The sequence below is a fragment of the Apus apus genome, chromosome 5 (genome assembly GCF_020740795.1).
Source record: "Apus apus isolate bApuApu2 chromosome 5, bApuApu2.pri.cur, whole genome shotgun sequence".
NCBI classification, from domain to species: domain Eukaryota; kingdom Metazoa; phylum Chordata; class Aves; order Apodiformes; family Apodidae; genus Apus; species Apus apus.
In genome coordinates this window covers 61,417,706-61,444,117 of record NC_067286.1, presented here as the reverse complement: position 1 = coordinate 61,444,117, position 26,412 = coordinate 61,417,706, and the positions used below count along the sequence as shown (strand labels likewise).

The window sequence follows — 26,412 nt, the reverse complement described above, 5'->3', positions numbered from 1 at the left end:
GATGGACACACATGGAGCAGTATCTCATGGAACATTAGATAAATAAGACCTGACACTGGAAAACAGCGAGAACATTATTTCAGTTTCTGCTCAAAGCTCTTCCTGCAAGTTCTACACCACTGCATTAGCACAGCTGACCCCTGCCTAGCAATTGTCATGTGTTTGCTTTAGAAACCTGAAAGCACATCCTGCAGGCTCCTGGAAGCTGACAAGCAGCAAACCTGGTTGTTGTAGCTGACAGCTCATTAAACAAGGCTTTTAATTAACAGAAGTGGCTAGTAACTTTCTTCTGGAGACTCCTAGGTAAGGAATTAAATCAGCCTGTGTGTGTGTGTCCCCTTTTTTATTGTTTGTTGTGGGTTTTTTTCTCTTTTTTTTTTTACCCTGGAAGAAATCAAAGTCAACCAACATTTTATTCAGGAGCAATTGTTTTTTCCATTTGGAGCTCAGCAGTAAATGAGGTGCTGTGGTAAAGGAACCTGCCTTCAGACTACAGCCAATATTATTTTTTTTTTTCTGGGGGGAAAATGTCCCCAAACTCCTCTGTCTACCTACCTAATAAGCATTAGTTCAGCTGCACAGATGAAACACAATCAAGGGCTCAAACATGTCAAGCCTTAACTATGCAGCTAAATCTAAGTGACACAAACGAACAGAACTACTCAAATTGGTAAAATCTTTTAAATATTTGTGCTTGCTCTGAGCCAAAGCTGCCTGGACTTACAGAAGCAGGGCAGTAGGTACCGAAGGTACCTAAGGTCCACCTGCACCACTTTAATAGGTAAATAGCTACATAGACATTGCTGCAAATGTCCTTCTCATATGAAAACTCTTTCTCCAGGTGGTGCTTCTTTCTCTTGGGTTGGGTGCAGGCTCCTTCCCACACAACAGCACTGGGGACACATGGCTCTCACTGCACAACACACCAGGTAGCTCAAAAGCAGCCAGGACAGCCAGACCTGGCAGCCCTTCCACAGCCACTCAATGCTTCCACAGGCAAGATCATGCCATACCATGAGGTGGACATTAAGACAGGTTTGTCTTTAGATAGTCCATCTGAACATTCAGCCCCAAAGCCTAGCTGGCAGTGGCTTTTCAGGGCATGCCAGGGATCAGGGAGCCACCAGGCAGCTGACCATGTGGCTCCCACTTGCCTTTGGCCACCTGCAGGTAGTTTGGTGACTGCAGCAATAGGTCTAGGACAACTGGCCACTGGCAATTCACCACCACCAACTGGCCAAGTCGGAGCACCAGGAGCAGACCCGCCTGCTCCCCAAGGTCCTGCTCATGGTGTTGAACCAGTGCCACGTGCAGGTGGCAGCCAGCTGTCCCTGCAGTGGGCTGGTGGTGTAGAGATGCCTAGCAGCCAGTTGGTGGTGGTGAGTTGGTGGTGGCCAGTTGTCCCTTTCCCTGCAGCAACGCCAGGCAGGCAGGGAGTTGGCAATGCTGGAAACCTGCCACAGAGCTGCTGAGCCTTGCTGGCTGCCCAAGCCCAGGCAGATGAAAGCTGTCTGGACACACAGGTGCTGGTGGCATCCCCACCTTCCATGCACCACAGCCATGCCTGAGGGCTCTGAAGTTCTGAGAGACCTGCTGGGAGTTGAGCTCCTTTGAAAATCTGTCTGTCCTCCTGGATGCTGAGCACTTTGGCAAAACACTGCCTTAGAGTATATGATTAAGCCCTTATTTCTTTTCATCCCCTTACTGTCCAAATAACCTAATTACACTTGCTCTCTGAGAGGCTGGGGGGTCAAAGCAGCAGAGTGTATTCAAAGCACAAAAGGTTGGGGCCATGCTGCTTAGTCATATTTTAGTTCTCAAACACTCTCCTGCGTGGTCATTAACATCATTAAGTGTTATTCTGGCAGGAGGGCTGCTGGAAAATGCTGCTAATTACCTTTCAGGCACTGTGCATCCAGAATCTGCCAGTTAGCAGCAAAAAACCAGTTTATTTCATGTGCAGGATTTGCTGCTCACTTCTCCAGCCAAGTTTTTCTTGGGTAAACCTCACCTTGTTTACAGCATGAATACTAATGGGTATTTATAGCAAAGCTTTTTTTTTAGTCAGTAAAAAATAGCTAATAACTAAAAATAGCTTTTTTTTTTTCCATCTAGGTTTTTTCATCTGTTTCTTACGAGAGCAGGCTAGGAAAATACAAGAGCCATGCCTGCTTTTTTGAGGAAGAGGTTGCTTTGAGATGAAAATTAGCTGAAATGGTACAAAATATCCTACTCTCTCAGCTGGAACCTGAGGTGATCAAGGGGCAGAGGGGGGAAGTGGCAGTTCCTGTTAATTTCTCTGGAGAAGAACTGAGGATTTCAAACCCTGCTTGTTCTTTGAGTTAGTCATCAGCAGGCTCAGGGTAGGTCACATTCACCTGATGCTTCTATATATTAAGTTGTACATGAAACAGATAGATACACAGGTCTGGCTTTGGCACTGCAAGATGCAATGTCCATGTCCTTACCTCCAAGGGCACTATGGCTGAGGTCTATGAAACACAGGCTCACCTCCTCAAATTTGCCTGGTCTGGACAGACCTTCCACTGAGCCAGCCCAACCAAACCCTTCTGGCAGATCTTCACCCAAGAGCACACACATCCTGCAGTGCTCAGGCCCTGTGCCATTTCTCCTGTGCTGGAGGTCCCAGCCTGGCCCATCTCACCAGGATGTGAGGGGAACTGTTGTCCTTTCAACAGCTTCCTCTTCCATTGCCAAACCCTGCACACAAGTTCAGTGTGATGGTGGCTGCTTCAAGAGCTAGATCAGATGCCTGTGACAGAGAAAGCCTATTCCTTTCATTTTGGAACTCTCCTATCACAATAATAATAACAATAATTATGATAATGATAACAATAACAACAATAACAGTAATAATAAAGCTGCTGTGCTGATTTTTTAAAAAACACTCACTCAGATGAGTGTCCTGATCCATCAGGCTCTCCATGGGACTTAAAATACTATTGCTGCTGGCTCTTTCTGGTCACAGGCATCACAACTGGCCCTCACCAGTCCCTAATGAAGTTCAAGACTCTTGATACTTCAAACAGGATTGTACTCCACATGACCATTAGGCCTTGAGCCATTTCAACGGGGGAATTTGCATGAGCAAAAATGACAGGAAGCCCAACTACACCTCAGCCTATAAAGGCAATAGTTGAAGTTGCTGCAAATTAGGAGATTTGTGTATGTAAAATTACAGGGAACATGTTTGCTTTTCCCCAGATCCAGGCACACATCATTTTGCTTGGGTGGTTTTTAGCAGGGGCTTTTTTGTTGGGGTTATTTTGCAGGGTCCATATTACTGTCAGTGAGTCCTTAACACTTTAGTGCAAAATACACTTTCATACAACACAGTTGCTATTTCTTTTAAACCAAATTTGGCACGTGTACATGTATATGGAAAAAGTAATAGGGTAGCTTGAGAAAAAAAATAAATTACACATTGAGAACAGCCACCTACCCTCACAAGGACTAAAATCACTTTGTTTAGAACTCAAGCATCTATCACTAAGTTTAAAATTTTAATTGACTGTACTTCAGCACAGTAGCCCAAATCAGAATAGGCTTCTATGAAATTGGAAGTCTTCCTATTCTAATTCATCAAAGCACACTCAGCTGTAATAGCTTCTTGAAATTCCCACATTGAATTACCTCTGGAGTACGAGGTCTCTAACTCATCTTCAGGCTTAGGTTTGCATCACAAAATCACACGAGAAAGGGTTTCACAGCATTTCTATCCCATCATGAGGCAGTACTATGGCAGCACAATGGCTTATGGATTTAAGGGCAATTATGAAAACAAGAAAGAGTTGAAAATCAGGCATATCATTACCCTTGCTCCCATGAACCTGTCTTTCAGCACAATCCAAGAAAGCAAGAAGACAAAAGCTTTGTTACAACAGAATAGGGCAGAGACGTCTGTGGCTGTCAGCTTCTTTAAAGCCAGTAAATACAGGTAGTTAGTCAAAGTCCACAGAATAGAAAAGGGAGCAGTCCTTTTAAGAAAGAGTTTCAGTGTCAGACCATCTTCACCAAAAATCCGACTGCATTCCCTATGAAAAGAAAAGATTTTAAAGCTCAGCCAGGATTCTCCTCAGCATTCACTGCAGCACAACAAACAGTCATTAGGTTTTTATCACATTCAGTTTAGTGCTTTTCCTGACTACCCTGCACACCCCTAAGAATCTATTGTTTCATTCACATAGAGAAAATCACCTACCATCTCCTTAAAACAGCAATTTCACAAATAGAGAAGTAACTTACCTGAAATAATTACACTCTATGCAACAATAATCCCAGGGACTCACAAACCAAAATGAAGGTTATCTATAATGCACTGACAGTTCTCAGACTCTGCCTTCAAGGCCATGAGCAGAGGGATTATAACCACAATTTTTCTTCTGTGCCTTGTCAATTTTTTTCTTGCTTTGTTCCAAAAGCTGTTGTTTTTTTTTTCCTTACTGAAATATATTCTCACGTATGGCCAAGCAAGCTTTCAGAACTGCTTGAAGGTACTCAACAATACTGCAAGACCGTGGTTTGGAACGTGAAGCACCAGCCAGTGGGACTGAGCCAGTTGAACAAGAGGGTAAAAAAATGAAGAAAAGGGGAGGGAAGGGTATTTAGCAGCTTTATTTTCATAGAATCACAGAATCACAGGGGTTGGAAGGGACCTCTGAAGGTCGAGTCCAACCCCCACTGCTGCAGCAGGAACACCTGGGGCAGATCACACAGGAACACGTCCAGATGGGTCTTGAAAGTCTCCAGAAAAGGAGACTCCACAACCTCTCTGAGCAGCCTGTCCCAGGGCTCCATCACCCTCGCAGTAAAGACTCATGTTGAGGTGAAACTTCTTGTGTTGTCACCTGGTGCCGTTTCCCCTCGTCCTAGTAGTAAGTTCTGTTTGCTTAGAGACCACAAGGAATTTAATTCCTTGCGGATTAAATAGCAAACAAAATCTCTACTTTCCCAAACCCAGGCAGAGCTGAAGCAAAATCTCCACAGGGAGGCAAAAATCAATAAACAAAAACTCAAGGAATCCAGCCCAAAGAATGTCCTTGACACTCTCCAGAGAGGCGACAGCGCCAAGAGCCGAGACCTGGTCCCTGCTGAGCACAATCAGTGTGTTCATGGAGACGACCATGGTAAGTAGAATAATTTTCCAAGGAGATGTAAAACTCATCAGCCTCTTCAATGTCATCAGAGAAGTCTCCCTATGGAAGCTGCTTACACTGCTCCATCTCCTGCTGTGACATGGTGCAAGTTCAAGGACTGAGGGGGGAAAACAAGTGAGATGTTGTTGTCATGCAAAGCATTGGGATGGCCCAGGGGAGGCATGTAGAGCTGGAGGGGGACTTTTTAGAAGGACATGGAGTGATAGGATGAGAGGGAACAGCTTCAAACTGCAAGAGGGGAGATTTAGATTAGAGGAGGGGAAGAAATTCTTTTCTGTGAGGGTGGTGAGAAACTAGAACAGGTTGCCTGGGGAACCTGTGGCTGCCCCATCCCTGGAAGTGTTCAAGGCCAGGCTGGATGGAGCTTGGAACAACCAGGTCCAGTGTCCCTGCCCATGCAGTGGGGTTGGAACTAGATGGTCCCTTCCAATCCAAACCATTCCATGATTCTGTGGTTCCCAGTACACTTCATTTCTTGACACACAGGCTCTCTGACACGTCTGTTTAAAACTTGAGAGTTTTAAAGTGAATGCTCCATACAACCAAAACGCCAATGGGGTGAACCAAGGTTCCATCAGTCTGCAACATGTCTTTACCAAACAACATTGAGAGACTAATCTACACAGCATGAGGCCTGGAGGGCCCCTGTGTATTCACAGCCAAATACAGCTGTGATTCCAAGATTGCTAAAACACTAATTATGTATAACTAATTAGTAACTTCAAAGATTGCACTGCAATGTGAATTCAAAAACACTTGTTATTGGGGGGGTGGGGGGTGTGTGCAATGTAATAATTATCCTGATTTGGCTTTGCCTTTAAAGAGAGAATTTTTTTTCAGGTCTCCCAAACAATTTTTAGTAATCCTGGAGGATTTTGCTGTTAAAACTACTGCAGGTTTTTACTACTAAGAATGGAAACCACTAATCTCGGTTTGAGGAAAGTAGAATAATATCTATGTACTACCTGAGATCAGCTACATCTTAACCTAAATGATTCTATGATTCCACTATTCTACTTAATAACTGTTCATTCCCAGCTGTCACTAAAATGACCTGGGGTACAAACCATTCACTTCTACTAATAATAAATCCCTTTCTCAAACTCTGTGCCAGGGTGTCCAACAAGTTAATTAGCACATGTGCCTGCCCAAGTGTTATCTCATTCCCTCTGATTGACCTCAATGTTCTCAGAAGTCAGCCTGTTCCCCAAAGAGCAGAACAGAAACATGACACTTAGAAAGAGAACTGCTGGTAGTGTGTACCATTTATATGAGATGCAAAGCAAATACTAAGTGAAGCAAATAACTTCATACTTAAGTTCGACTCTAGGCTTTTTTTTATCACTGATTTCAACAGGAGTTAAAGGTGATGAGTTTCCCTGTGTGAGAATGGGCTCACTAGTAGCACAGACTTCAATGTTCATTGACATTCAGACACAGCAGTCTACACTGAAAAGATGTTTTTCTCCCCTCGAAGCTTAGATGGATGCAGAGGGGAGTTTCTGAGCTCATATTACATCTCACTTCAAGATTGGTGGCCTCTGACTTGGATGCACTTTGGCTGTGCCCCCATTACAGGACACCAGAGCCATGATACCCTGTTCTCCTGGCAAGAACAGATCTGCATTGTGAACTACAGACCAGAGTCTCCAGCCTACTGGGAATTCTGCCATTGGTTTTGATGCAAGACTGGATCATTATACGGTTGTAAATCCAACCTGTCTCAGTAGCTGTCAGGATCTGTCTTAAGAGGAAACAGGCTTGTGCTGTGTTAAAACCAGAGAGAAGGAAGCTGGGGCTGCTGACAGCGATGCATGTCACTCTCTGGAGTCAGCAAGGCAGCAGGAAATGCTCCCCTGCAAATGTGCCATGGGAAATTATACCCCTGTCATCCCTGGTGGCCCTGCACTGCCAGGGAGATGCTGGGAATAAGCCTGGTGCTTCTCCTCCTCCATCCACAGGGAAGGTGGGTGGCTCCCAAAGCCAAAAAGGTGTTGTGGGGGGAGGAGTGGGGGTTATCTATCATTAGTCAGGTTTTGCTGTCCTGCAGATCACTGGGATGTCAGCACACAAACTCAGAGCAGAGTTAGGAGGATGAAGTCCAGAGGAAGCCTTAGTGATGATTCTGTTTTTCAGGGTTGGACTCTGTGGGCTGATCAGCTATTTGGGAGAGGCAGTTGTAGCAACACTGCAGATGTCATTTATCTCTGAGTTTCCATAAGCAGTGGGAGGGACAAGCACAGATTCACAGCTAGGAAAAGAAATCTGGAAACACTTCACAGGCCCCAGGCAATGGGCTGTTTAAGCAGATGGAAGAGCCTCCATGACACACAGCAGCATACAATGACCAGACAAAACAGGGGCCAGCAGCTCCTCACCTCTCAATTAAAACTAAAGAGCAAAGGCTTGTGACAGCGTTGTGCTGAGCGAGTCACAGACCTGATGAATTCACCTCTATGCCTAGAAGAACTCCATGAATAATGTTCAGTGAGCAAGGAGACAGGAAGAAGACTTTATTTTCCCAGTCATGGCTACAGTAGATTGCCTCGGGCTTTGTGAGGGCTGGCTGCTCTGTGGTTAACTCAGCCTCTTCAGCATGCAACTAAAATTAAACTTGCAGAAGTCATCACGACATGACAGTGATTAAAATCCTTGGCCCCATGGATCCCTCCCCGTACAGATAGTACCTGTAGGCTGTTGACTTAAAGGCAGAGACACATCTAAGGGCAGCTGACCCTGAAACTATGACACAAACTATTTCCAAATGCACAAGAAGTCTATTTAAAGCCTGCCCTCTAACATAAATAGCTCTTTTTATTCACAGGTAGCCCTCAGCCATCAGCTCTGGGCTGTGTGCCACGCTCTCAGGAATTACAGCACCTCCAGCAGTCACGTAGCTTTGCCCCCGGCACCCATTAAATAGCCTGCATTGCCCCTGCAGAAGAAGGGGATTATTCACCCCTGATGCACAGCAGCCTCTGGAGTGTAATGCAGCAGCTGGTTTTAAAACAGCTTACAGGAACAAAACCAGATCAAACAGATGCTACCTAGGGTAACGTGAACACGACGAATGTAATTACAGCAGCCGGGCTGAAACTTCGCAAGGTCACCAGTGACTTTGTGGCAGCAAGCAGCACTGTGGGACCTTCCGTGAGCACAAGTTGTTATGTCATTTGGTCCTTCTATGTAAATGATGGCATCTGCTGCAATAAAATATCTTCCAGCTCCATTTCAGGACACGACATCAGTGTTGGTGGTTAAGCAACTGGTGAGCTGTTTACCAAGGCTGATCGAGTTCGCGTTTTGCTCTCGTCTGAACGGTAAGAAAGAGCCTGGCTAGCTGCATTTGGCTGCCCAAGAGCTGGAGCAAAAGGAAAGGGAATTGTGTGGGAACCTCTCACATCGGCAGTGACTGGCTCAGGGGGTAGCACCACGGGAATTGCTGTCCCCCAACAAAGAATGTTCCCCACAAGGAAAGCCTTTGTTTGTGCTGCTGGTCTCCCTCCCTACCATTGAGCCATTTAGGGCAGGAGCAGCTTCAGGCAACAGAGATCCCCACCTCTCCTCTGAAAAGACCCCTGAAGTGAAGATCTAGATTTGCAGTACTATTCCAGAGCAGCTGGAGAACCTGGGCAGAGCTACTGCTGCAACATAGATGGAGAGATCTGTAGGTGACAAACTTGCAGATGACAGATGACAGCAAGCTACTTATGACTCTGGTTTTACTTCAAGTGATGCTCACACCTTGTTATCTTTGCTAGAAAACCAACTCTTCCCAACATGTTCATCTTTCATTAAACCTGCAAGTACCTACATTCTTCCCAGCCAGTGCCTCAAGGCTGCACAGCACCTGTAGGATCTGTAGGTTATATTCCTCACCGTGGATACATTCTGGCAGAAAGCTGCTGAATGTCACAGTGTTGTCCTTGAGAAGCCAAGACAGCAGATGGGGAGGCAAAATGACACTGAAAATATTGTCCACCTATTCAAAATTATAACTCTATTAGGATCCTATGTTAAGCTTGTGGAGTGTTTTCTGCTGTGGTAAATACCAGCAGGGTTAGATTTTCTGTTGCTGAGCTTACTGAGCTTCAGATCATTTTATTCACCACTGATGCAAGGAGCTGCAAGCTCGTTATGTGGGACATACCTTTTACCTACAATGCTGAGAGGACACCAAGAGATGTGTCTTCTGTCTCAAGACAACCAAGATACTCTACTGAAACGCAGCAGGGAGGTAGCAACTGTGAATTAGTTTCTAAGACCAAAAAAATTAATCTCTAAAGTAAAGCATGAAAGGTAAGAAATGCACAATTTACAATCTCAAGAATTATACAACTTTTAGAAAGCCAATCTGAAGTTACGAGCTTGAGACTCCCATCTTTCCAAGTGGGATTTATGACAGTAGCAGTAGCTCTGTACAGCTTTGCCAGCCTGGGGCAGGACACTGCAAGTCCTTTGAATGATCACTGATCTCTGCAGTCTCTGCCAAGATATCAGAGACACTGTTTGCTCTGATTCACCAGGGAGTATCTGCTGGACAAGATGTCATATGTCTTTAAAGGGTCTAGTAAGTAACTACATCCTCCAGAAACACAAAGACAAATCACCTCTGGACTCTGAGATAGGCCTGGAATTGCTACAGGATGGGCTTTATTGACACAGATTAGCTACTCCAAAAGATAAAACCAGCAAATGAAGCAACAAGAAATCTTACAAAATGCAATAAAAAGCCCTGTAACAGGAACAATATCAAGAACACAAACCAAACAATTAAAGAAAAAAAAAAATTGATCTAGCTCTGAAAATAACCCTGTTCTGGGTAGGAGGCTGGGTTAAATGACCTCCAAAGATCCTTTCCAAACTAAAGCTGTCTGTAACTCTCTGAATTTAGAAACTACAAATGATGCTTTTCATTTCTCTAAGTCACCAGAAAGGCAAGTGCTCAGCTTGAAGATATGTCCATTCCCATCCCTAAACTGAAGGAGTTTGGCTTCTCAAGTCGTAACACGGCACAGACCAAGTAGCTGGTCCCTATGATAAAGTCAGTATTTGCCAGCAGTCACCTCCTCCCTGGGATGTGAGCTCCCAATGTACCCAGAAAAGGAAATACTCTGGGAAGACGCTCATCAGCTTTAACACCAGTGTCCTGTTTCCACACATCCACAAATCTACTCCACATCTCCGTGTGTACAGAAATTCCTCTGGGCATGTAAGCACATGACCTCAACCTTAAAAGCTGAACTCCCAACAACTTAGGAAATGTATAAATTATTTAAGCATACTTATATTATGCGTTGCTGCAAATGTTTTGCCCAAAATTTTGCTCTGATGCATATATAATCAACCAACTAACTGCTGTGCATTTGTTCTTACTTCACCCCATCCCCAGAAGCCAAGCTGACACTTCTAATGTTCTCACAAATACTCCAGTAACAATCTGAGTGAAGGCATCACTAACACCAGGGGTTTCAGAGAAGCAGTTAATTAAGTGCAACTGTTCCATTTCGGTCACACTGATTTGACAGAAATGATAATTTAGGGCCAAATTACATCCCAGATCCTGGCAAAACAAGCTGAGGGAAGAATCTGGCCCTGCTGCTCTGCAGCCTGACAGTCACCAATGGAATTCCCTGTGTGCTCAGTGACAGCTGTGCTGAACCCTCTGTCAGTGGGAACAAGGAATGGGCCACACGCTGGGTAATACCCTGCAGAACAGACAACCCTGCTGCAGTCAACAAGACTGTTTTCAAAGCAAGTCTGCTCTGAAGGCACAGGGTCCCCACTCAAAATTATCCTGTGAATTTCTTCCCTCCATGGGCAAGGTGTGTTACCTCTTAGTAAGCTGGATTTAGTTCCATCACTGTCAGGTTGGTGGAATAATGGAAGCAGAGAAGGAACTGGGAACAACTGTCCCAAAATGTGGTGGTACTTCCAAACCCTGTGGACCCTTCTTAAGAGCTGGCTAGAGTGAAGCTAGGCCAGCTTGGGGCTGTTGCAGTGCTGGTGGTTGGACTGGATGGTCTCTTTGGGTTCCCCTCTAACCTTGTATTTCTACGATTTCACAGTGGCTACTGAAGAGTGATTTATCTATTTCCACCCCTGCAGACTAATGTTATATTAGGACTATGGGCTCCTCTGCACTTGAGGTTGAGAGTTCAGTTGCAACACGCAGCCATGTGGTGTAAGAAAAGGCTGGAGTTAGAGGGATGTCTCCTCCTGGCTCTCACAGCACAAAGGAAGAGGTATTTCCAGGTGGAGCCTGACAGAAGACAGGACAAAGCCTTTACATAATTTCCTCAGCAGGGCAGCCACTCAGCCATGCCAACATACCCCTCAGAGCTACAGGAGGAGGAAAACCAAGAGTCTTCAATCTGCTTTAGTTCCTACCCCACACAAAAGAGAGCAGAGGAGGCTACTACAATTCTCTTCCTTCATGCTATGAACCGGCAGGAGGAGGAAAAGGCAGTTTTCATCCTGCCGTACTTGGTAAGCACAGAGACCAAGGCATGGTCTTCCACATGGAAACCATGTCCTCAGCTTTGAGCATCTTTCTTCTCAACTATGAGCTGTTTCAGTTGCACTTAACACTACTGTTCTGTCACAAATGGACCAGAACAGATTAATTAATGACCTGATCCAGACAGGAACATAAAATACAGAGATATTAGAGAATATAATAGCAAGATTATAAGCAAATTATTGACCTTTTCAACTCAGTTAGGAACGCTTTTAACAATAATTTATCCATTTTTTCAAGCATATTATCACTCATCTGTCAGACTTCTGAAAGCTATTTATGAATGAGATATTCTGCAGCATGACCTTTATTCTGCCTCCTAACAACACGGGTCAAACTGAGAAGAACAGTGATCTCAGCCCACAGAAATCAGGTTGCTTAAAGGGATATTGCCACGATAAAGCCTACCTGAATTTTTTGATTGGAGACTGCTTTTCCTGTGCAGCTGCAAGGTGCCCAGAATAATAAATGGGAAAAACCATAATGTTCCAGTTTGTTGAGAACCAAGTCATGAAAAAAGGACAGTCAAAGGTCTCATACGTGATTTTGACAAACTGCGTGGTCCCGACCCAGGAGGAGGAGACAGACAAAATGATCAGAAATCTCCAGATAAGCTTGAGAAAGGTGGATGTGCAAGACTGGCATCGTGTCTGTCCTTCAGCTTCTTGGCTGCTGCTCTCTGTGTGCGTTTGTGTTCCTTCTTCTCCTGGAAAAATAAAATAAGAGAAGAGTTGCACACACAATGAATGTGTTCAAAACAATTCTTGCCTTCTCCCTGTAATTCCTCCATACCCCACAAACACTGAAATCCCACAGAGAAATACTTCAGTAATACCATCTCATTTCAAGGGATAAGAACTAACACAATACTGAGGCCTAAGGTAACAGCATTCTGGTTAAGCTGTAGCTCCTATTTGCTTTATCAGCCTTTCCCTCTGCCAGCCAAACCTCTAGAACAGACCTAAATCCCTTGGAACCAATGACTTTATAAAGTCAATCACTCTCTGTGTGTGAGCAACACAAAAGCTATCTGAGCCTGGATGTCTGAAGCCAGGAACAAGTTCTTATTATTCAAAATTTTAACTCCAGAATCACTTATTTTTATCTGCTAGCTGAGATGGGAAAATGAAACAGCCTGATGGTTTTATATACCCAAGCAGAGAGAGGCTTTTTTCAGTCAACTTAGTGTATTTGCACTTTTGACCCTGAAAAAACAGAAACTGGACAAAATGGAAGCTCAGCATTTCTTGAGACAAACACATAAAAAAGGAGGACAGTACAGTACTTTCCAGGCCTAATCTGGAGACTACTGCAGATTTCCTAACAAGTCTGGACCGTGTGGAGAATTTAATCCCACTGACTGGTGACTTGGACTCCAGACACACCTTCCAGAGATGCAACCCATGAACCCTACTTTGGTGTCACCAATCCCAGCTGAAAACACTGGGCTGAGCTGCACTGCAGACCGAGGAGCATGGACAGTTGCCCCATGAGCTCCTGTGGCAGCTCTGAGCTCCAACCACTCACCCTGTTATACCACATCACAGCAGTTTCTTAGAAAAAACATGAGTTCCTTCTAAGATCTTGACCTGCAGCTATTCTCAACTATTACTATCAACTATCAGTCGCATCAACACATGGAGTGATATATATCATAGAACCACAGAATGGTTTGGGTTGGAAGGGACCTTCAAGATTATCCAGTCCCAACCCCCTGCATGGGCAGGGGGTCCTCCCACCAGCCCAGGCTGCTCCAAGCCCCATCCAACCTGCCCTTGAACATTTCCAGGGATGGGGCAGACACAACTTCTCTGGGCAACCTGGGCCAGGGTCTCACCACCCTCACAGTGAAGAATTTCCTCCTAATCTCTAACGTGAATCTCTTCTCTTCCAGTTTTCATCCATTTCCCCTTGTCCTCTCACTACAAGCCCTTGTAAAAAGCCCCTCCCCAGCTTTCCTGTAGCTCCTTCAGATACTGGAAGGTCTCTATGAGGTCTTGCTGGAGCCTTCTCTTCTCCAGGCTGAACAACCCTGTCTAAAAGAAACAATGTAATTATGGATATAAAGAGCAGCTATGGATCCACTGCAGAGAGCATACACTATCCTACATTCAACCTCTTCAGACTCAGGCTTACTTTCCCTTTATATTACTGTTTCTGCTACAGCTATAAAGAAATGTCAACTGAGGTTCCAAGTTATTACATTAGACCAATATTACATCTAAAAAAACATTCATCATAGCAGGGAGCGCATTTGCAATCAAGGATTTTCCTAACCAGGACATGGAGCTTTTTGTAATTTTAATTGCATGTTGTTTTTTTTTTCCCCCCCTAAAAACAATCAGCACTCAGTGCCTCCATTGTTTAGTGGCAACTTTAAGTATAATTGCAGGTTTATTAAAAACATACAGAGGATAATGAGACACAGCTCTGAAAAGGCAAGCATCATTTTAGCATTCTCTTTGGCTGCTGAGATAAAAACCCAGATATTTTTATGGTACTAAGAATGACTGACATATTCTATTAAAAGGTAAATTGCAGTTTATTTGCAAGTTAGAATAGCTTAAAAAGCCTGTATTATGTAACATCCACTCGCAGGTTTTCCTGCAAAGCAAAACTACCATGGAATTAGTCCTTCTGCTGACAGTTAAAATAATCGTACATCAGTAAAAGACCAAAGCACCTTTATGCATGTTTTCTATTTTTCAGTTACCAAATAATTACATAATTGCTGTTGCTATGCATGACACTCCCACTATACCTGCATTTTACAATCCCAAGTTTGAACGTTACAGAGAGGAAAGAAATAGGCAGCTGTTGCAAGTCCTACCTTAGATTGAAAGACTAATGGAAGTTTTAGCCTGATTAAATGTCCAGTGGGGAGTTTTCATAAGTGCTTAATGGGTAGGATTCAATCCATGCAATGCAGTTAGCAAATAATAGTGTATTTAAACTAAGTATGTTGTCCAGGGCCCCTTTATATTTAATTATAATGGCCAGGCACGGTGAGAAGGTAGCTGATTTCATCCTCATATACCTAAGCCCACTGGAGACACTTATCTCTCCCTAGACTATGTATTTACATTTAATTTAAATGAAACTGAGATAGATCCCTGGGCAAAGTGGCTTGACAGTTGCTTTCAAAATCCATGGGATGTGCACACCTAAATCTTGGCCAAAGAATCAAAAGGACAAGGTAGAGGGTATCTTTAAAAATAATGACAGGGCTTGGAACTCAAAGACACATGGTTAGCAGGCAGGCAATTCATGCTAAATAGGTTTAAGGATTTCCAAGTCATGAAGTAAGCTGGAGTGAGCTAGAAAGTATCACTTATGTTCAGGTACTGAATGAGATGCTAATAAGAAGAAAACAAATGGATCTGCCAAAGTGGGTGGGAGACAGTGGTTTACAACGAGCAAAGGGGTAGAAATCCTCGGTGTCTGATTTTAGCTCAGTCTGAAACAAACCCACAGACTTACCCTCTCAAGAGCACAGAAACAACCTGAGAACTCAACAAGGATGAAGCACCAGGGAAAGAATGCAGGTGACACATGGAGATGACACTGGTCAATGGCAAACTGTTGAAAGGCTGCTAGCAGAAATACCCCTGCACAGTCCTTTTGTCTAGACTAGAATTCTTGCTTGTGATGACTCTGTGACAAGATGCTAACAGAAAAGCCTTCTGCTTTCTTTTTTCCAGAAGAGTGAGATGAGGAAAACCAAAACTGACAGCTTTTCTTCTCAACTCTTTTGACTATTTGGCAGCTACATCCCAGAAAATCATATTCTTTGTAATTGTTTACCTGTTAGGTCAGTCCTAGGCCTCATGATGAGGAAGGGAAGATCAGGATAAAAAGACAAATTAAATAATGCAAAATAAAAGCTTAGAAGAGTATGATGTCAAGGCACTACTCTCTTCTCCACTGGCCCAAAGTCCCTTCTCGGAGATGATGGATTCTGATTTTGAATGTACCTTAGTGCCAGTGTGCACAGAGTTGAGACTAGTATCTGCAAAAATGGGAATAGATCAGTTTTCTGGGACATTAGGAATGATCTTTACCGTAAAATGTTCTATCATCCACTCCTTGCAGTTTTTACGAGGGTTTCCATCAAGAGACTACACCTGGAGTACAAGATCCCTCCATCTTCCACCACAAGAAGAAAAAGGCTGACTCTTGCTGCCATCGGTGGTGAAGTGACAAGAGGAAGGCTCATCTCCCACAATTCCAGTGTGCAAGGGAGATCCAACATGTTCTTCCTCCTCTTTTTGCTATAAAGTATCTACACAGTCTTCCAAAGAACTCAGACAGTTAAATTATTTCAGTCATTCAATGGCTCTTTCCTCCTCTACAGTAGAGTTCAGCAGACTCAAAGGCCTGTGGCTGCATATTGGAACTGCTCCCATCCTATCCCTGCTGGTGATGGATGGACATCATGGTGAAGAAGTCAGTGCTCACCATACCTACAGGTTCATTTCAGCTAAACTTCTGCTGTTAAGTAGGTGACGCATTCCTGATGGAAGCCCTGATGTGCAGCTGATCGATGATCTGAACTGTGATGGTCTTCCCTAGACATCCTGCCACCTGTTGCTCCTTCTCTTCCTCTTCATCCAACCGTCCATTTTGTGAGCTGAGAGTTGTCTTTGAGAAGGAACAAGGCTGGTGCTTAACGGTCCTACCCTCAGCCTCTTAAGCTGAGGAAACACAACCCCTTTGCAAAAACTAACTTGTGCACCAACATCAACCAGCCTTTCAAGATCTTCTGCACTTACTGCCCTTGCAATTTCTCAGACACCTACACGCTACACGCACTGAAGCCCAGGCCTGTTCCTCCCATCCTCGCTTCCTTCCCGCCTAACCCCAGCTTGCACACAGGTACAGGAAGGACTTTCAGGTGGCTTTGCTGTTCGCAAACCAACGTCAACACGCTCGGATTCTGCCCGGTCTTTCAAAAGACAAGAGAAGAGAGGCCCCTGGCAGGCCTGCCCTGGGGCTGGGAATGCAGCGGTCGTGCCTACCTGATCTGCTCTGCCTCTCGACTCTGCTGTGCCGACAGATTCCTGAGGGACTTCGATTCTGCAGCTCAAGAATGGGAGCAGCAGAATCTTCAGCAACAGATAGAGGGGAGAGCTGCCTAGTCATGCCTCTGTGTCTGCTGGGGCAGTTGCCTCCTGGCTTGCATTGGATGACAGATGATCGTGAGGCACCTGAGAAGAAAGAGTTTGCATCAGTTTGGCTGAAAACTTCCCTGGAGGACAGCGGGGCTTTCAAACACCCTGTCAGTGAAATGCAGACAAACAATTCAGCAGGAGAAAGGAAGCAGGCTGCAAAAAAAAAAATAAAATAAAAAAAATCAAGGTTTCAGCTCTGGTCAGAATAAAGTAAGTCAGTAAGTAAATAAATACTTAACTCTCTCCCCCTTTAAAGATAAAAAGGTGCTGTATGAAAACCAGCTTTCCCCTGAGGCAATGGGAGCCCTGTGCTGCAGTGCATTCTTAGCCCCACGGCTCCATCCATAGGGTCTGAACAGTCAAAGGAATTTGTACTCACGTGGGCCCCTTCCTGAGCACTGACACTGAATCAGACCAAGCAGAGGTCACCATTGTCCCTTAGGGTGGAACGGACGGCTGAGGAACCAGAGCGTCAGTGCTGAGAGCCTCTCCAGGGGAGAGCTTCCTCCTTCCATCCTCCTGAAAGATCCTTGGGATTTTTGTATGGATTGAAGCCACAGTCACTGAGAGATCTTTTGGATGAAGACTCTTGCTGAACTATTGAAGATGCCAGTTTTAAGCTTTTACGTGCACCAAATCAGGACTTCCACATCTTCAGAGAAGCTGCTCTTCTTCTTCTAGGTGCAGACAACACCAAGATGCTGCCTTTCACATGGAGGCACAAGGCAGTAGAGATGGCCCAGGTCCCAGAAACACCAGTGGTAGCAGATGAAAATTTTTCCAGTGAGCAGGACACCACGTTTTATGAGTAAGAGCTTGAAGGACTGCATTAAGAACCAGCAAACCACAGAAAAGAGTGCAGTGCTGGATTCTGGCAGAGTGTGCCCAGTGATCTTACATGTATTCCCATATTTATTGAAGGTATCTGTACAAGAGGTCGACACATGAGCAGCACAAGGGAGTCCTCTTCTCAGCTGAAGAATTCAAGGTGACAGGCCATTTTGGTGTGCCCATGGTCAGCTGAGATCACCCATCACTTGTTTTGCAGCTGCTACTTCAGCTGGTAACCATCTTACCTAGACTTGTGGAAGAACCATGTACCCAGAGCAGCCACTGTCCTTACCATGACTGGACAGGATTTAATTTTATCATTACACCTACCTCATATTGTAAAGAGCATAAAAATAGACACAGACCCCATGCATAAGGTGCCAACTGTGCAACAAATATGGCAGATATCTCAGAGGGCAACATTCCTCCTTGCAACATGAACCACTCCAGTACACCTCATGCAAATAACTCCATGCCAAAGAACATAAAAGTATAAAGCCAAGACTGTATTCAAGATTCAAGAGACGACATGAATTAGGTCAACCCTCTTTTGTCAGAGGAAGTTCAGAGGGTTCATATGAACTTAAAGCTATGTTTGATTCATCAGGTCTAACTACAAAGATCCCAAAGGAAGAGGTGTATAGAATATGATGTTGTACAGAAAAAATTCTCTTTCAGCCTACTTAGAGCCTCCAAGCTAAGTTTTTACCCACCAAGTAGACAAGCGACTGAACCAGCAGCTAACTCCCTAGAGATCATCTATTTCACAGATGCTCTTCCCTTTCTCTTCTGTTACTTCTCCCACTTGTCAAACTAGGACAACATTATCCACTTCATAAGACTTTGTAAAGATCTTGTAAGTCACTCTGAGGTTGAAAAGAACATTAGAAATAGCAGCCCTTGGCCATTTGCTCCATCTAAGATCTTTATTTGACAGCTGAAAGTTAGTTCCAGCTTCCATGAAGTTAAGACACTCAGTACATTTTGGACTAAAGACTCAAAGAGGCACTCAAGATTTTTCAGGTCCTCAACTAAAGAAGATTTATCTTTCAGAAATCATTTACTGATTGCCTGTCCTCAGAGAAGCAGCCACCAAGGGGCCTACTCACTTTGATATCACTTTGATTTCATCTAAAGAGATTTCCTGAAGTTGACAGACACGTGCTACATCTCCATTCAGATACAATTTAGAACAAGATCAAGATTCACATTACACTCAGCACAAGCCCAGCAGGTGATCTGCAACCAAGATTTCAAGGAAACTTCTTTTCCCTCACCTGCAAAAAAGAGTTCTGAGTTATTTATATCTGGTACAACAAATCAGCATCAATCTTTTCCCGTACATTGAGAAACTCAGCAGTTGAGACCAAAACCTGCAATTCCAGAGATTGCATTTAATCGAAAGTCATTGCTTGATTTACTGAAATCTTCTTCCCTTACACTTGAATCAGATAGCACAGCAATTTATCAATATTTGGTTGTTGTAGCTGGAAAGCCTGGGTCATCTAACGCTCCTGAATCTGAACATATTTTAAGGATCTAGTTTGACAGGGAAGGATCCACATGCTGGGCTAACTTATCCAAAGCTGGTATCAGCAGCAAGTGTGTGCAGTGTTACCCCACATGACAGGAAGGGAAGGCAGAACTCGTGTAACTCCAGTTCCTTCTCTTGCACAGCAATTATCAGTCATCAAGCAGGGATCCACTAAGACCCTCCAAATTTAGAAGGATGAAGGGCAGCATTTTCCACTGAACTTCATAAATGCTACGTGCTTATGGAGACCTGAGGGTCTTGGGCAGTGAGACCATGTCCTCTCCAGAGAGGACAAGAGCAGCGTGCTGCCACAACTTGCCATGTGCAAATGGAGGAGCAACTATGTTGTAAAAAGGTACATCTCCTTCAGAGCAAAGCAGGACTGGCACTGCTTGGGTTGGATTCCTTTGACTAATTTTAGTTATCAGCCTTAGGATTAGAACAATAGTGCCCTGGGACCATCTGCATCTCCCTGTGACTCTACAGGGAATAGCAGAATCACAGAATGGTTTGGGTTGTCAGGGACCTTTAAAGGCCATCTAGTCCAACCCTTCTGTAATGTGCAGGGACATCTTCAGCTAGATGAGGTTGGTCAGAGCCCCATCCAACCTGACCTTGGACAACCATCCCCAGCAGAGATGCTTACACTAGGTAGGACTTTATACCTGGCCTTCTTTTACCCTGACTGCTCAATGTAACAGGTTGCACAGGTATCTGCAACTTATTGCATGCAGAAGTCTCATCCAGGTTCTGTAGACTGACACAGCCAATGCTGACCATGAACACAGTTTGTGGTTTTAGCAGAGATGAATCACAGGCTGAGAAATAATCTACATTCTGGGTATTTTTTAATATCTTAAGGGAATTCTACTGGAAGAGCTCAGGGAAAAAATAACAAATAGGACAAAACCTTTCCAAACTGCCAGATCTTGCTGCTAGAGATGTTCCTTCATGACTTGGAGGTTATAACCAAGTGTCAAAGCAACAGCCAGCCCATAGAATTGACAAAGAGACACAGACCCCATGCATAAGGTGCCAACTCTGCAACAAATATGGCAAATATCTCAGAGGCCAACATTCCTCCTAGAACTGACAAAGGATCAAGCATGTCTTAATGAATCAAATCTGTCTGGATGACTTTTCATTATTGAATAAAACAAGCCCTTGGCTTTCCAATTTTTCAAGATTATTTAAAATTTATTTTCCTGTTTCAACATATCTTTTTCCTTTCCATATCTTTTCTGCAAATGCAGACCTTTTATAGCATATGAAGTAAAGCCATTACTCTGCACATGGAGCCCAGAGAGAAACCAGCAACCTGTGGCTTTCCACTTGCTTCTAACAAAGTCTCTCCTTGTCTTGCATTAATTATTATAAATTTATTCCATTGTACTTCAATTTAGCCACGTAATTATGCTTGTGACTAAGCTAAATCATATGATTAATATCACTGAATGTGATTTTTAACATTCTTGATAACGTTCTGAATCCCAGTCAGAAGGAGGTGACCACCATGCACTGCAGGAGGCAGGGAGAGAAGAAATTATACTTTGAGGTTCAAAACCAATTATTTTAAGACTATTTTCACAAATATGACATATTTAGCATATGGCAGAAGTGCTTGGAATAGGAAAAAAACAAACCACAACAATATCCCATTTTACTGGGGGCAACTCTTCCGGTCTCAGTGTCCTTACTAAAATGTATCCAATGGACTGCCAACAAAATCAACATAAAAATGCAGACCTGGAAGTAGTTTTTATGGCCAAGTCATTACAGAAGGTATTGTTTCTTTTTCTTTTTTTAACCAACTGCCCTGATGGAAATTTAGAACCTCTCAGACAGGTAATTGAAATCCCCTTCTGAAAGCCATCCACGCATTCATGACACTGGATTACCAACACAAAGTATTTGGTTATTTGGGGACAGCAACATCTGGCTTGCTGGAATGTGCCAAAATGCATATTCTTTTATATTTTTTACTATACAACTAAATTGATGGTTAAATAGGTGATGTTAATGAGCTGGACAATTGCTTTGTATTATGTTCCCAAAGCCCTGCAGAGGGATGGTCACCTGTGGCTACCACTGTGGTTGGGAGAGAGACCAGCTTTTCCAAAAAGTCACTCCAGGCATCTACAATCTGCCTTTTACTGACTCAGCTTTAAAATATGTTCATTTGACAGCGTCCTCAAAAAATCTCAGCTCCTAATATGTCACTGGTTTTGCATCGACAGAAAAGATGTCTTCATAGCCCTGCTGTGGAAACAATTGCTGGGCTTTGACAGATGGATGGAGGTAGAAGCCAGTTGGGTGTTACGTGGCAAGTACGTCAGTTGAATGTTCCTGCTAAATTGGGCACCAGTGAAAGAATTGACAACGTTTCCTTCTCACCACCAGGTTACCTGTGAGGTCGAGCAGCCGCGGCGCTGACGGACTCGCTCACACATCCCAAGCCCATTGTTCCCAGCCACCTGTGCACAGTCAGTCCCAAGATCGTGAGGGCTGGAGGTTTTGGCAATGAAATTCTGGTCTTAACATCACGCAGTGAGGAGAGGATAATGTGAATTTTGTGGGCAGGGAAATAGCGGAGGCACACGGCCCTACGGGAATGGGGAATGAGTTGCACTGATGTTGGTAGAGGCAAAGAGAGCTTATTCTGTCCATTTTACAACAATAAAAGCTCATTAGGGTGGATTGGCCATGACTTTAATTGGATTGTTTGCTACTGCCAGCACTCAGCTGGGGGCAGGGCTACCCAACAGCATCAATCCAACAGTGAGTTAGGTCCATAGCTTATTTTATTTCAGGGAAAGGGACTGCCTGTAAAATCAAATTCTGCCCTTCATTACACTGGTGCAAACCCACAGCAAGGAATACAATCAGCCAGGCTGTCTGGGCATACACTGACGTACCTGAAGGTAACAAACAGCTGACCCAGGAGGTTAAAGCTGAAGGGCAAATTCTTCCCAACTTTCAATGAGTTCAGAACCAGCAGTTTGACTCAGTATATGAAACCATAACTACATGTACTGAAATGAAGCAAACAAACAGTAGGGAGGGTGTCTTTGCAGGCAGGTCTGAAAGTATCTCTTCTACAGTGAAGAAAAATAATTTCACCACATCTCAGATGTTTGGAGATGATGTTCTCCATTTAAATACATCCTTCCAAGACACTATAATGGTCTCTGTGTATTAGAGTTATGCACAAATGTCAATTCAGAGTAATGATCTGATCATTTACTATTTGCTTGTTTGGGGAGTTTTTATGTTTGAAAGGGATGAGAAGGTTACAACAATATTTTTTTTTTGTCCTAAGGGAAAACAAGTTTTTTGGATTTTAATGAAAAACAAATGACTCAGTGATGGCGCAGAGCACTTCTCTTGTACTATGATTAACTATTGTCGAGAGCTGAAAGCAAAAAAAAGCCACTATTTTTGTTGTAGTTTAACAGTGACATTCATCAGCAATTTCTGCCAATTATCCCTTCAGTGTCTGCACTGCAGCCATTCACTCCAAATCAGCAGAGAGCATCTTCACTCATAATTAAAATCTCAACAACTTCCACGTGCCCTCCTACCCTCCCTATAAAGAGAACAAAGAGGCAGCAGAGAGAGCAAATAACTTACATTTCACATCCTATAACCAACTCGGTGCCTGATCAAGGGATGTGTCACTCTACACTCTGGCACCTCATTACTATTCCAGAGGAGCAGTTTTGGCCTAATTGTCAGGGAAGGAAATCCAAGTTGGAAGGTCAAAAGAATCCCCCCTGGTACCTACCAGTCATGTGCTTATGTACCAAATCTCACCCATGGGGCTTCCCACCTCTCACTCCCTTAGCCACTGCCAGTGCACTGTCCTCCAGACTGAAGCAGACACTGCAATGGCAGTGCCATGGTCTTTCCCTGTTCCATCATCCAACAACTCCAAATTCCATCATCCTCACACCCTACACAGGGAGCAGGAAAGCTCTGACCTTAGTGACCATTAAGTGGCTGAAAAATGGTCTCACAGCAGGGACAAATGACAAAGATGCCTGTCAGGGATGGTGAAGGTTTATCTGAGTCTGCCTTAGAGGAGGGATGACACTGACAACTTCCTCAAGTACCTTCCAGCCCTGCATTTCCTTGGCTTTGTGATGGTAACAGTGTTGGGACCTAGACCCAATGCACTAACTTCTCCCAATTTAAGATCCAGAGAGCTGAACAATAAGGCCATGAACCTTGATTCCACATATAACTAAGATACAGAAACGAAGCACAACAATCTAAACCAATATATAAATGGCAAGAAAACCTGACAATAACCGGATAGACCAAGGATGCACCATTAAATCCCAGAGAAAAGATGTGCCCAACTCTGCCAACTGCAATTTCCTGAGTCAGTTTTGAGCAAAAGAAATGCAAAGAGCTAATGAGGAGGAGTTGAGTGCACCTGCATCTAACTCCATGAGATCATTGTTCCACTTGTTCATCCATCTACATTTTACTGAAAGTACAGTGAAAAGCATGGAAATATTTTTTTCCTTGGCTTTTTCTCACTCCTTACTCACATTAAACCAAGAAAACTTTTTTCCCCATTCTCATTTCAGCATAACTCAAACAAATGTATCACTGCCTCTGTTGAATCACTGACAAGGAATTCTGTTGATTTGACACTAAAATTAGTACAGCACCAGTCTGGGGGTGGAATAACAAATCTTGGGGAAAAAGTTTGAGAACATCTGTAGTGGAACTGGCCACTGGAGAGAGCAGTGGTGTCTTTTGAAACACACTAGGTACATCTATTTTAAAGTTACTGGGTGAGACATAAGATATTTAGAGCTTGAAGGAATGTAGGAAATAGTGCTGCAAATGAAGAAAGATTTTTATATGTTGAAATCAGAACTTCTACAACTTCTACACAGAATTACCTACATTGATCTACAGAAGATGATCTAAAGCATCCATCTGTAGTGCAGTATTTCAGACCGAATTCTGCCATCAGAAAACATTGCTGGCTACCTCACTCACCTTGAAAAACATCCTCTGCACCAAACTCTCATACCTAGCTGTGACAACTCTGGAGTTAGACAACAATGACCTCCAGTAACGGCATGAACATCTCCTCCATCAGCATGGAACATTTCCCATGCCAAGAGCATCTGCTTTTTCCTCCTTCCTCACCCACCAGGACACTGTAACCAGACTGAAGCTTTGGAAGGGAGGTGATTCTTCCCCTCTGCTCTGCACTTGTGAGACCCCACCTGAAGCACTGTGCCTGGTTCTGGAGTCCCCAACACAGGAAGGACATAGAGCTCCTGGAGCAAGTCCAGAGGAGGCCATGAAGATGAGAGGGCTGGAGCAGTTCTCCTACAAAGACAGCCTGAGAGAGTTGGCGCTGTTCAGCTTGGAGAAGAGAAGACTCCAAGGAGACCTCATAGCAGCCTGAAGGGCCTACAGGAAAACTGGGGAGGGACTTTTACAAGGGTGTGTAGTGATAGGATGAAGAGTAATCCTTTTAATCTAGAAGAGGATAGATTTAGGTTAGACATTAGGAAGAAATTCTTTACTGTGTGAGGGCGGTGAGACACTGGAACAGGTTGCTCAGAGAAGCTGTGGATGCCCCATCCCTGGAAGTGTTCAAGGCCAGGTTGATGGGGCTTGGAGCAACCTGATCTAGTGGGAGGTGTCCCTGCCCAGGCAGGGGGTTGGAACTAGATGATCTTTAAGGTCCCTTCCAATCAGACCCACAAATACCCTCTGTCCAACTCACCCAACTCCCAAAGAGGGCATGTGAAGGACTGTCAGCCCCCCCCGCAACGTGAATATTCTACAGGGCAACTTTTTGGGTAAATGCTGCTGGGGAAAGCCAAGCCAAACTGCTCTGATGCTGTAGAGGAAGAAGAGGTCAGGGTGGAGGCATCCAGAAGTATGTCTGTACCCTGGTGTCCAGCCAAGCTCAGCCCATGCCAGCAATCAACTCAAGATCAGGGAGCTCAGGGAGCTCCAGATCAGTTCCTGGGAAGAACAACTGACTTCAGAGAGCTTTGGCTCAACCTTTGAGGACAATGAGGGTACTTTCACACCAGACTGCTCTGTGAGGAGGAAGGAGCTGGACCACCAGACATTTTTATCTGGGTGAAGCCAACACATACCTGCCTGAGGGAACAGCCCCAGGAACTTACAAGTCTTTGTCCCCTTATTGCACCTCCACAACAAGGACTTTATTTTAAGCATTTGTTTACATGAGGAGTCCCTATGATACCACCTCAAGAAAAACTTCTGAACACATATCCAAAGGGATATCCTTCACTGCAGCACCTCTAGGTGACTTTCTTTTCCCCAGATCTACTTGACCCAACACCAACTCAAGCCAATTGTGGGATTCAATGGCCACTTTTCTCCACTTCAGCACTGACTGAGCAACAGAAAAGCACAAATCATTTGATTCAAAGCTGCGCACCACCTCCTTAAAGAAAACTTCTGTTACAAATTTTGTAATCAATGATACCAGGTCCTTCTCCAAAAGTTTCACAATGTATGTGTTTTACTCTAAAATAACAGGTTATGAATCTGTACTAAAAAACCCTTTGAAAGTTCATACTGTCATTGCTAAAAGTCAGTGATATTTCCTCAAAGAAAAAAATGATGTGAGTTAAACTCTCATTTTATTTTCACTGCAGTAAATCAAGAGTTGCTTCAATGAAAGCCACGAGGCTGCTTTGACATGAAGTTGTTGTGAAAGAAGTTTAGACCCAACATATATCCATCTCATTATTAAATAATTGTGATCTTACTTCACCTTTCAAGAAACACCACAATAAATCCAGGCTGGTTCCTGGGTCTCCTAAGATCCAAGTCCAGAAGCAGTCAGCACACTGACAAGAATATCAAATTGCTTGTATTTATCTCCTACACAAACTATGGCTTCTCCTGTTTGATGGGTGCCTCTGGAGAGTGATTCATTCCAGCTCACTCACATAACAATCCTAGAAGATGAATCACCCCTCAGAGATGTCCAGGTCTCCTGCTGACTCTTGGAAGATCAGAAAATTTCCTTAGTACCTACCAAGATGCAGCTGGATGTGTTCAAATCTGACTGTCTTGGGCTCAGTCCATGGAAGCAGCCTTGTGGTTCATGCATTAAGGGTGGGTTAAAAGACCATTTTACAAGCAACCAACTAGGGCAAAAGC

The 26,412-nt window shown here is 44.0% G+C and overlaps 1 protein-coding gene across 10 annotated transcripts in view; it reads right to left on the bottom strand.

Annotated features, from left to right (window-relative positions):
- The window catches only part of SLC35F4 (solute carrier family 35 member F4), a 123,736-nt gene that overhangs the window by 7,451 nt on the left and 89,873 nt on the right, over nucleotides 1-26,412 (bottom strand). For 4 of the 10 annotated variants that reach the window (XM_051622669.1, XM_051622670.1, XM_051622665.1 and 1 more), the window contains exons 2-4: nucleotides 16,716-16,904; nucleotides 12,106-12,403; nucleotides 3,836-4,055 (exon numbers count right to left, since the gene is read on the bottom strand). The exons of 1 other annotated variant lie outside the window; for it this stretch is intronic. In XM_051622669.1, coding sequence (XP_051478629.1) covers nucleotides 3,836-4,055; nucleotides 12,106-12,403; nucleotides 16,716-16,904 — 707 coding nt within the window. 5 more of the 10 variants (XM_051622666.1, XM_051622668.1, XM_051622671.1 and 2 more) reach the window with 5 other exon arrangements.